The 12507-nt window shown below is 40.9% G+C and overlaps 1 protein-coding gene across 3 annotated transcripts in view; it reads right to left on the reverse strand.

The window, feature by feature from the left end:
* dock5 (dedicator of cytokinesis 5) overlaps positions 1-12507 on the reverse strand; it is an 83971-nt gene that overhangs the window by 46125 nt on the left and 25339 nt on the right. For all 3 annotated transcript variants that reach the window (XM_070546521.1, XM_070546520.1, XM_054731312.2), the window contains exons 2-11: positions 7242-7325; positions 6996-7036; positions 6856-6911; positions 6491-6587; positions 6183-6331; positions 5929-6064; positions 5666-5823; positions 2418-2499; positions 1846-1975; positions 1180-1252 (exon numbers count right to left, since the gene is read on the reverse strand). In XM_070546521.1, coding sequence (XP_070402622.1) covers positions 1180-1252; positions 1846-1975; positions 2418-2499; positions 5666-5823; positions 5929-6064; positions 6183-6331; positions 6491-6587; positions 6856-6911; positions 6996-7036; positions 7242-7325 — 1006 coding nt within the window. The remainder of the gene's footprint in view (positions 1-1179; positions 1253-1845; positions 1976-2417; positions 2500-5665; positions 5824-5928; positions 6065-6182; positions 6332-6490; positions 6588-6855; positions 6912-6995; positions 7037-7241; positions 7326-12507) is intronic.

Here is a 12507-nt window from a genome sequence, read left to right on the forward strand (position 1 = left end):
CTGTCTTTTATTTGCGCCTGATGTGTATCGCTGCTGTGGAGCGGGGCGCATCAACTTGTCCTCCGACGCACAGATCACTGATGCGGCCGGCAAGCAGGGAGCGCTCAGCTGTTTTCGCCGTCGGTAGATCTGCCTCCTGAGCACGGCCACAGTAACAATCAGGTGTCACCACCTCAAAAACTAATTTAACACGCGATCGTTCATGTCAGTTCATTTCCTTTAATGTTTTCTGTCTTTTATTTGCGCCTGATGCGTTTCGCTGCATGCTGTGGAGCGGGGCGCTGCGGGCATCACCTTGTTCTCCGACGCACTGATCACTGATATGGCCGCCAAACAGCAAGCGCTCCGCTGTTTTTGCGGTCGGTAGATCTTTTAGAACTGCAGTTCAAAGGTAACTCATAAGGTGAATATATATGAACCCAGGCAGCAGCTTTTCTTTAGGATTGAGAGGAGATGCAGAAAGATAATAAACAGGCAGGACAGAAAAACAGTCAAATATAAACAAGTTAGTTTTTGTACCTGGTGGTTGCAACAAACAGACACCATTGAAGGTAATTAGAAGTGAGGAACAGAAAATGAAATAATTATTTTAATGTTTAGAGCAGCAGGAACTCCGAGAGGCTGCAGGCGCATCAGTGAGTTTGCGGCTGCTGTGCAGGGGGAGGGGGGAGAGGGTTGAAGCAGAAACTACCGTTGTTAAAAGAAATGTGTTTAACTTTGAAAATGTGGGCGCAATTTTAATTGTCAAAAACTCCAGCAAACCATTAGTTCATTTTGCTCAAATAGAAATAGAGGCCTGCCTCTAATACTGGCCCTCCTTCCAATAAAGGCCTGGATCTTGATGAGCTTGAGTCAAATACAGGCCCGGGCCTGTATTAGAGGATTTACGGTACTTCAGTGGATGAAAATTTTCAAGTTGTATATCGCATACCTGACTTCAGCTAAAATATATTAAAAAGTTTTGGTCGATATCGCTCAGCCCTGAAAAATAATTTTAGAAGTTTTCTGTATTTTTGTGTGAACATTTATAGAATTGAAAAATAAAAGACTATTTGGAGAAAACTGCATTTTCATGTGGACAAAGCTTAAGTCAGACTTGAGTCATTCTCACTTTGGGTGGCATAAAAAGTACAATCAAGTCTGTTATGAGCTGAAGTATCAGAGCATCAAAAGACTCACTGATGAAAGGGAATGAAATGCTGTTTGTCCTCATCATCGATTTTGCCGTGGGCGATATCTGTGATGTCCATAGCTGCAATAATGAATACAGTGGAATTAAGACAGCTCTGATTTCCAAATTCTAAAAGAAAATTAGGATTTTCTTCTTTTTACTGGCTCAAAATTCTAAATCTCTCTAGAAATGAGATTTTCTAACTTTTACTAAAGGAACTTAGGCAAGACTCAACTGCTGCAACAACCAGCATATTTTCACAGACTGAAGGTTCTTGATCTCCAGCTAATAAACTCCACATTGTTCTTTTGCCAGAATGAGTGTGCATGTCTGTGCGTGTGTGTGTTTCTCCTGGCTAAGAATAATGTGACTTCAGTATTGTTTCAGACTCTGGTTTTAGTGTATTGGCACTAGGGGAAACCATTTTTCATTTTCCCCACAAATCTGCCAAAATCAAAACGACTGCTTCTTAATCAATTTCCACAAACTCCTTCTGCCAAGGAAGACAGAGGAAATTTTCTGGGTCGGGAAGCAGGTGTTCCTAGTTTGTTTGACACATGGATCCTTCATTTTAGCACCTGAACAAAATGAATGGTGCCACCACAGAAGGGCTTTTGTTGGAATTAGTTTGTATTTTGCTACATAAATGTTGGGACATCAGAGAAGCTGCTCACCAGCCACACCAAAAGGTCTCCTCAACCCAAAGGTTTGTTTCTTGCCCTCTTTCAGCTCCATGCTACCCACTCGGATGATCTGACACACCAGGTAAAGCCGCTGCCTCATCAAGTCACTGCTGCTCAAGTCCTGGATATAGAAAACAAAGATTAGTTGAAATGACATGAGACATTAGACACAAAAGGCAGTGACCTTTTTCTGTCATCAGCAGTTTATTATCATTCACAAGGCAACAGATGCAGTGCAGACAGCAAATATTAGGATAAAAGCAGCTGCGAGTGTCAAAAAACATCACAATTATGTTTTTTTATTCTGTGTTTGGTTATAAAAACAAAATATCTGCCACAGGAAAAAATCACTAATTGTTTTTGAGTTGTTTGGGAGATGGCTGATTTTTAAAACAAATGGCATAATGACGGAAAATCCATTCAGTGATGTGCCATGAAAGGGAAACATTCAGTGAAAATTTTAGTAAATAAGAGGCAATTTTCTTCATAATAAGAGATTACACGCAGTGCTTGTGAAAGCTAGAACAGAATGAGTACAATTTAGCAAATCAGGATCCTGTTACCGTGAACAAGGCTGGCAGGTTGTTGAGTTTTTCAATTTCCTTAGGCATTCCCATACTGTCCCAACGCACCAGGAAGTTCTCACTGTTCAAACAGGAGACAGACATCAAGAGAAATATAAAAGCTGGGGTAAATCAAGTAAATGCTGCATCATTTTTGTTCCTTTCAGAGAATCAGTGTAAAAATGAGCCTGGTGTGATTGTATATTGCGATTAGGGCTGACACACTACTGAAAATCAAATCACAAGCATTGCTGCAGTGAGCTTTAACATTGATCTCGGGGATTGTTAAGTTAGAAACTTGACCAGTTTCCTATCTGACACCACTCTGCAGCCCTTTGCTGACCAAAAACCACACTTAGTAGTTTTCTGGAGCAGGTAGGTGCTCAGTGTGGAGAGATCTTTACCTGCTGTACACTCGCAAAACCGTTAAGTGCGGTTTTGCGCATTTAGCAACAGAAAACCACTGGTATGAAAGCTTCTCCACTCAGTAACATCAGAGAAGGAGAAACAGCTGGCTGCTACCACTTGTACTTTAGGACAAACTACCAGGGTTCCAAAAAGTAAAACACCATTTGAATTTGCAGAAAAAACACAAAAGTTTTGGACCTGGGAAAACGGCGCCTAATGTTTTGCGCTGTGGCAATTCGCATTCCCATATCAGGAGAACGTGGACGGGGGTGGGGGTGGGGGTGGGGGCTGTGCTTTTAAAGCTAATTTTGTTTTGCAGTTTAAAGCACTAATGCAAAACCTCGAGTTCTTATAAACTAATAATCACATGGCCAGTTCTTTATAAGTAGAGGTTTATATAACTGGCTTTTTATGTGAGGTTCTAGCAGGGGTCACATTAACTAAATCAATTGTGAACAGATTCCCATCAGAGCATCATCTCACACTTTGACATCATTCTCAATGCATTTCACTGTTGAATGCACCTGTGCAAGTGGAAGCACGCTGAAATGCTGTGGACAGGAGCTCAGACTGCATCTTTGAGCTTGGCTCACAGACCATTCCAGCAGAACCACAACAGCGCTTGTAGGAAGATTTCCTCCCATTGAGGCGAGTGATTTCCAGCTCTGGAAACCCGTCTTTCAGAGAGTCTTGTAGACTTCAGGTAATTTAATTTGGAGAAATGTTCCCCGATTTTTAAAACCATGGCAGAAGTAGAGCTTGTTATTCCCATCTGAAGTGGGACAAATTCATCCAGAACAACACGAGTCTGTCTGAGGCAAAAGTCCAGAACCTCATGACTACAGCCTCTTCAGCAAGCCCCCTAGAGCGTTTGATTATGCACAAACAGGTGCACAACTTAGGTTTACACAGAGCAGAAGGAATGTGTGTGAGACTTATCGTTCGGGGCACAGCAGGTGAAATGGTCCTACTTTAGATTAAATTATTGAATTGTAAAGTTAATTTGATGCTGGGGCACTCTGGTCAGCTTGTTTGGACAAAATATGGATTAAAAATGAAAGAAAATAAAATGATGAATATTTATTTTAAAAATGAAGGTGATGGGGAAAAAATAATGATTAGGGGCGTAAGAAAATATCAATATGGCAATATATCGTGATTTTTTTTCACTGCGATATTATATCCATATTCAAAAGCAGTGTATCGAACTTTTTGAAGGATTTACATGCAAACATTTGTGTATTTTCTTTTCTTTTGGTGCAATTCAAACGCCAACTGCTAGTTGGCAGTAGGGTTGTCACGGTGTGAAAATTTTACCTCACGGTTATTGTGACCAAAATTATCACGGTTTTTGGTAAAATCGCGGTATTTTTTAAACGTGTTACATTTTCAGACAACTAAATAAACCCTGTATATCAGGAAAATATTGTCCTCAGTTTGTGTCTAAATTTTGCCTAAAATGTGTTATTTTGTAATTATGTTGTTTATTTGTTTATATTTTTCCCCTTTAGTCTTTAAAATACCAATATTTGCCCATAACTTCTTATTTTTTGTCTGTTTGGTGTCATCATTTTAAACATATTAGATCAGATGATACTCAGTACTCAAGTAACCTTCTAATCAGATACTTTTTTTTACCCTTACTTGAGTAATAAACCCTATATCAGGAAAATATTGTCCTCGGTTTGTGTCCTTCCAGTGAGCTTTGCAGATCTGGGAAAATGTCATCAGGCAGTAATAATTGTTAAATTCATAATTATTCTCGGAGAGAGACCAACTCTTATCTGCCCCTGGGAGCCCCGTAATGCATAGCGTCATTTCAACATGGGGGTGTCCGCGACACGGTTTATATGCAGGTAGCGGCGCTGCAGCTGCTTTATATAGCGACTCGTTGCATTCTCCCTCAACCCAAATCCTCGGATCACGCATTTTTGCTAAAACGCTAACGTTAACTTGCCTTGCGTTGACTGTAGAGTTGTGGGTGATGGTCACGCAGATGTGTCATGAGATTTGAAGCGTTGCTGCCTTTCACAGACACTTTTTCTGCACGTGCTGCAAACAGGATAGCCGTCTTCTATCAATTGTCCCTCGGCATTCTTCAAATATCCCAAAAATGCCCGTACTTCCGACTTTGTTTTCTTGGAGGGATAATAAATGTCCTGTGCGCTGTCATCTCCTCCTTTGGCCATTATTTCAGCTTTAGCTTCAAGAAAGTTTTGGTTGTAAACAACAAAGTGCGCATGTGCCGCCGGCAACTTCAGCAGATGATACGGTGGCTGGTAAGGGTCACCGCGCCTACACCGCAGCCACGGTAATCCACCGAGATAGTATAGTTTTTTTTTTAAACAAGATGGTTATTATTATTGTCAACTTTTTTACCGGGGTTTACCGCTACACCGGTTACCACAACCCTAGTTGGCAGCAGTGTGCACTGTTTTTTTCCACCACTGAAATGTAAATCCCTCTAATATGGTTCAGATACCTCATTTTAAACATGTTAAGTATCAGTTTGGACTGTTTAACGAACTTTTCTACAATAAATTCAGTCAAAAAATAATCGCTAATATTGTCTGCCTGAATGTATCGCAATATATATCGTATCATCTCCCCTGTATCGTGATATGCATCGTATCGCCAAAATTTCACAAATACACATCTCCAATAACAGTAGTTTTTTTTTATCCTTTTGGTCAAAATGAAAAACAACAAAAATGTATAGTGCGACCTCTGGGTTGTAGCACAAAGTTTTAGAACAGTTAAGTGTTAATTAAACAGATGTATAGTAAATACCTTACGCAGGGCAACTGCTTCTATTAGGATATATTTTTCTGTTTACAGACCTGATAAACTCTGACTGCTCAGGGTCATACAGAGACATGAGCAGCTCAGCATCTTCTCCAATGTTGCACACAAAGTTTTTCAGGTTCATGAGGAGGCTGTATGTATGCACAGAGCTGAAGAGGGTCTGACGCCTCATTTCTAGGTTTTGAAGCCGCGTCTGCAAGACAAAAGGAAACAAACTGAGGTAAAGAAGAAATTTATCTTGCAACCAAAACATAAAATTTTTTTTTAAATAATTAGCTTCAACACATGAGAATCATGCCTTTTCTTCTTGTATCCTGTCATCAACACTGCGAGAAGCTGTCTCGTGCGCCCGAAACAGAGTGACTGTACTGGTCCGGTCGGGATCCAGCATGTTCCCTGCTTCATCTCGCACCACCAGGTCCAATCCCAGGATCCTGATAAACACAGCAGCAGCATCAGAGAAGGCAATCTCGGAGATGTGACTCAAGCATATGAAATTTTACAGTCATGTTTTTACAATGGAGGGTTTTCATTGCAGTCGGGGATGCCTACCGGTTTCCATAATCAATCTTCGCTGTGACTTTCTTTTTAAGTTCCACAAGGTCATCTTTGGGCAGTGTTCCTGACACTATCTGAGATCGATATTCGATGAGGCTGTAGGCCATCTGCTGCACACTCCTGAACAGGCTTATCTTGTTCGCCTGTCAGATAAACATGCTTTGTTATAAATTATTGTACCTTCAGAGGAACGCAACAGCAGTGCAACTTCTTAACAAAACTCCATCTAAGCAGTGAGAGGAGTTCAGAACTGAGTGTTCTAGTAACAGAGCGGTAAATAAAGAAAGGTAATCTGCACGTACCACATAGAGCTTCTGCCATATCTGCACCCATTCCCTCAGGGTGGCCCCTATCTCCTGCACTAGGGGTAAATCTGCTGGAATAATTATTTCCTGTTGGCTATGAGTCAGAAGGAGAGAGTAATGAGATATTGGAAAAGTGGCTCATCACTCACAGATCATGTCACATAATCTGGAATGACTCAAGTGTATTTCTATACATTAGAAGTAGCTGGATGGTTGCCTTGCAGTCAGGAATCGCAATACTGATTCTTACTTATAATTATAAGTGTAGTGCTGTGCTATTGGCAAATGACGGGGCAGAGCCGAAACCCAAAAGCAAAGTGGATTATCATCAAAATGAAATGTTTACTGATATGTGATCTCACCCAATTCCCTCAACCGTAGCCTCCTTTAAGTGGATGTAGGAAGCAGGGAATAAGCCCTGGAGAGACAATCAAGAAGCATTAGTACATACATACACATCAGTGTTAGTTATAGCATAATAAAGCTGAGACGATGCCCGTACCTTCTGTGATTTCTTTCTGAGAGTGTAGCCCCTATACCAGCCTGAGGATAGAAATTGATAGGAGTAGGGGCAATGCAGAGAGGATGAGAAAATTGGACAAGACAGAAGGAAGGAAAAGGTGGTGGACACACATACATTAATATGCACATCACACACCAGTTAGCTCATCTTTTTAAAGCTGCTGTGTTTGCATGCTTCAGAGGAAGGAAGGGGATGCATCACAGCCTGTTGTGTGCTCAAACTCACCTTCCAATCGCTCAAGTATGTGCACCGTGTCCCCCACCTGTAGACACAGCTCCTGCTCACCCCGGGGATCATAATTGTATATTGCTGAGGAGCAAAACAAAGCTGTCTCATTATGTGAGAAGGAGAATATGTTAGCAAAAATAGTTTCAGTTGACAGTGATTGACAAGCTTTGCTCCTTCTTAAGAACCACTGGAGTTAAAAAATAAAATCCCTTCCCAGTCACTTCCTACAAGTCTGCTTGAGAAACGTTCTGCGTGAGAGGTTAGCAGTTTCTCCTGTGAAAATAGAGCTGATTCTGTCTTGTTGTTGCAGGACTTAAAACTTACACCACAGAGGATCTTGAGCTTTGATTTATCCCTCATCTTACTGCTGGTTTCTACAGCAGGCTGAGTGCTGGTGCAGCAAGCCTGTGTGAGTCAGACCTCAGAAGCATTTTACCTGTTTTTAATTGAATCTGATGCCTGGAGGCTGTGTTTAGAGCTCCACTGAAGGTGCTGCGATGGAGCAGGCAGCTGCACTGCTGTAACTTGCTGGGATCTGATCCTCTGTCATCACACACGTGTGGAATTACATCAATAGTTACAGTTTAGGATCTGTTTCAGCCAAATGGCACACCTGTGCTGTTTCTTCCTTGTGCCACTTCAACCTTCACTTTCAAAGTGACACCTATTTTTGGCTTACTTATTTATGGGCAGAGCCATTTGATGTTAACAAAAGCATACAAACACATATCAAAGAGATGTTGCAAAAGAAGAACATTGGCCAACAGTACTATATCACAGGTCTTTGTCATGACTTGAGGAAGCTGCAAGAGCACACGGAGCCACTTACTCTGGCAGGGAGATAAAGAAACTATGAGCGGAGCTCTGCCCTGACTTGCATGGTGATAATGCTCGTTACTGGAGGCCAGATTTCACAGCACGCTTCAACTGGCTCAGCTTATAGCACCTCACTGAATACGAAAACTTGACAGATCACTGAATGTGACTTCATGTCCCTCTCCACGACTTTCCTCTCAGAAGAGGGTTTTCATTAAATGCAAGTATGCATTCTAAAATAAACTGATCAAAAATCTCCCTACAGGAACAGTTTTCTACCTAAGACTGTGTTTGATTTACATGTTCTTAAGGGACTATCTATTATGGATGAACAGATTATTCTGTAATAGAACATGCCTGCAACAGGCTAGACCTTACTGTAAGCTAGTTACGAGAAAAGTCTGGTTTCAGCATTCAAATGTTTTATCATTTCCTGAAACATTTAAGTTTGGATCAAATGTACGTTTAGGTCCTAAAAAATACTGGCTGGCTGTGCCTTGCCTAATCTCAGTCAGTGCATTTACATGTGCATCAGAAAAATGAACTTTGCCCTTTGTAGACTGACATTACTATTTTTTTAAATGCATGTAAATGTGCGTGTTAGTCTGGCAGAGGGTGAACTGGTTCTAATCATGCTGAAGCACCCAGAAAATGGAGTGGGTACCTGACTTCAGCTACATGTAAACGGCTCAGTCGAGATGATACCGGTAACTTCCAGAAGTGACGAAACCGCAGAAGCGGTCTTCTGATATCATCGCCGCAAAGTAACACGTTTAACACCATCAAACAGTACAGTACGTACCAAACAAGCTGCAGCGTTGTTGTTGCCATTTCCTTCAGCCATTGTGCATATCCTGTTCTAAATGTTTCTGATTCACTCCCGCCAGCGTGTATGTTCACTATCTGTGTAGCCATAAGCTAACCGGAGGAATGCAAAGGGCGCATGTCACCTCCTACTGTACAGGAGTGAAACACACTTCATTAGAGAGTTTGGTTTTCTAAAGTGCATGTAAACTAGGATAAAGGGTCCCAGTCTATTACTTTAGATGGACTTACATGTGCATGTAAACGCACCGAGTGAGTTAAGTGCTAAACTGGTCCATTCCCTGCAGGCAGCTCTTTGGCATTGCTAAATGTGAATTTCTGTGTGTAATTTTCTGCCAGCTCTACTTTACAGTTCCTCCTTGCTACATTTACCATTCAACCTTTCTCACGTACTTGGGGACTTCAACATACAAGGGTCTGTTGGCTTGCGGTCTGAATTTGTGGTGGCCATTCATCCAGGGTAAAAACAGCAACAGTCAGGAAGAAGACCACAGAAATGGGTCCCATTCAACCAACTAATCAAGTAAAGTTAGGTAAGAAATAATGTGAAGCCATAGTTTTATGATAAAAAACAAAATAATTTAAGAAATTTGATCACAAGAAATGACAGGAAAACACATGAAATCAAAGTTTCTGGAAATATGCAGACCATCTGTATGCTGACGAACAAAATTTTTTGAAATTAAAGTTTTGAACTAGCTAGAAATAAAATAAAATTTGTGCAGTTACTGCTCCCCACTTAATTCACTGTTATTTTTTACCTTATTACATTGATCTTCAGCAGTGTGTGTGTGTGTGTGCGTGTGTGTGTAATTGTGAAATCTCCTCAGAAGTCATCAAGAAAAGATAAACACATTCTATAAATTAGATTAAAATAATTGCATATTTCTTGCTTTTTCCACTTGTAATGAAAAGAGATGAGTGCCAGAAACGATTCTCTCAAAGACAGACAATCGTATGAATCACAAGGACTGGAGAAAAGACATCTGCCTCTAGTCACGCCAGAAGTGACAATGGTCCATTTACCGACTTGACACAGCGCCTGGGCCTGACGACAGCAGGGCAGTGAGCCAGTGGGAGGAGCCCAGAAAAACAAGCTGCGATGCCACACAGTTTAAACAAAAAGACATCACTCTGAGCTTTCGGCAGCACAGCTCGTCTGTAACACTAGTCACACACACACACACACACACACACACACACACACACGCCCTCAGAAACTTCAAAAACAGTGCTTGTAGCTGCGCCTTTAAATTCGTATAAAGCTTTATTGGCTCAAGTTCAAGTCTGTGTGCATACTAATTTTACATCAAAGTCAGCCTGGTTCAATCTAAATGATTTAGCATAAAGTAGATTACAAGACAATTAAAGAACACCGTGACTGAGCAATTTGAGCAGCAGCTGGCAGTCCATCAAAGTTAACACAGCACAATGAGACTCTATTGTTCTCAGCCTTTACTCAGAGACAAAGAAAAATACGCAATATGGAGTCCATCTTCTAAACTTTATATAAAAAATAAATAATAAATTAAAAATTAAACTTGAGCCAAAAGGCCCAACCAAAATGCTGCTAAATACTTTAGCAAATCCATGTGCATTCAACTATACTCCATCTACATTCCAGCTCATCATCTGCTTAAAACCTTAAGTTAAACTTTTTTGGATGGGGGAGGTAAAGTTGGTAATGAGACGGGCTTAAGTTTGGCTGCAGCGCGTGTCTGATGTACAAAAATTAGAAACGGTACGTTTTTGTGCAAAGCCGAATGTTCTGATTTATCTGGAAAATAAAAATAATCCTGGTGAAAAGACCAGTTTTGACTAAACCATACGTAAAAGGGAGTTGAAAATTAAATAAAGCTTTGCCTTCAGTGATCAGTTGTTTCATCCTGTGTAAAATGCACATACTTGTGAAGAGTACAATCCATATCAATTCAATGAAACAACATTTCTCCCATTCTCCTGGTTCTAAGCTTCTTCTTCTTCTTGTTTATTGGCGGGTGGCAACCAACTTCTAGGTGCATTTCCGCCACCTTCTGTGTGGGAGTAGGAGTCACAATAGGGAGAAACTGTGCTAATTAAATTCTATTTATTAAATTACTAGTCTTTAAAAATTAAATTAGCAATTTATAAACATCTAATCCTCCAATTAATGGCTGTGTCTCAATTCAGGGTCTGCATCCTACGTCGGCGAGAGGGTGCTCGCTGCAGAACCACAAAGGCGGAGCTGCACCATAAGGTGGAGCTGCACCAGGGTCAGCCCCGCCCATTCACGCAAACTCAGCCTAGCCCACTGACTTCCGTTTTTGTTTTCCAACTTCATCGCAAACTAACCTGACCCACATGAATTATGGCTGTTACTACTTTACAAATGTTAATGCTATGTTCTATGCTCCAATTAAACAAGATAAATATAACTTGCTACATGACAAAGCCTGAATATATCTTGAAATGAAATGATTTCTTTTAGCAGATATCTGCCCACAGCCGCTCTAGCAAAAATGTGGTACAACAGCATGAGTGACTATCAAATGTACTCTGGTAGTCCAGTGGTAAGATTGTCGGAATTAAATTTTGCTTTCCCCTCAGCTGATGCTGGTTCGATTCTCGGTGGGGTCGGCATCAATCTTTTAGCCAGCTGAAACATTTAATTTGTTTATATTATAGTTGTAATGTTTATTTTCAGCAAAATATTTATGTCTCTAAAATTTCTTTGAATTTGGTCGTTCCTAAACAGCATTTTAGTTGAAACTCTGCTCACAAATGGACTCACACTGGCTAAATAAACGAATAAATAAATAAATAAACACATTAGTCATTATATTGTAAACGGTATACCAGTAAATTGTTGTAAACATAGTACTGGCAAGTGTAGCTAGAAATTAAGAAAAGGGGTTGTAAACTACCTAACATTTCTGCTACTGGGAGGCGAACCTGCGCAAAACTACATACAAACCTGCCTCTATAGCCTCTACCCTACCACATCTGATATAAAGTAAGTGGCGTTACATCTAATTGTGCTATCCAGTGTGTCTTTGGAGATAAGATGTATGGTTTATTGGCGGTGTCTCAGTAGAAGTCATTTCAGAAATAATTTGTCAGAAAATTCACAGAATATCCAGATTTGAGAACCAAGACCAGACCCACTTCAGGGGAGGAGACCAAATTGAAGCTGAGATGGGAGAAAAATGCATGAATGAGGCCAAAAATGGCTTTGGCGTGTTTCTTATGAGGAAATGACAATATAACATGATTAAAAGTTCCAAAAGTTAGATTTTTTATTATATGGAACCTTTACAAAAACTGTTCAGTTAACTTCTCACTTCCGTCCTCAATCTTGCATTTTTAGCTATAAAACCCTCTTTGGTTCCAGAATGCTATTAAGTCTGACAACTGGAAGGAATTGTACTGACTCTGATGGAATGGACGGGGCTGATTCTGGAATGGGCGGGGCTGACTCTGGTGCAGCTCCACCTTCTGGTGCAGCTCCGCCTTTGTGGTTCTGCAGCGAGCACCACTTGACGTCGGCCGGATTCGTCGGCCGGTTACGTCACAGCGCCGCGACTAGGCCTGTCCCAATTCGAAGACTCCTTCAAATGCGGTCGACGAATGCGGCCTTCTTTTC

The sequence above is a fragment of the Nothobranchius furzeri genome, chromosome 17 (assembly GCF_043380555.1).
Source record: "Nothobranchius furzeri strain GRZ-AD chromosome 17, NfurGRZ-RIMD1, whole genome shotgun sequence".
In the NCBI taxonomy this organism is placed as follows: domain Eukaryota; kingdom Metazoa; phylum Chordata; class Actinopteri; order Cyprinodontiformes; family Nothobranchiidae; genus Nothobranchius; species Nothobranchius furzeri.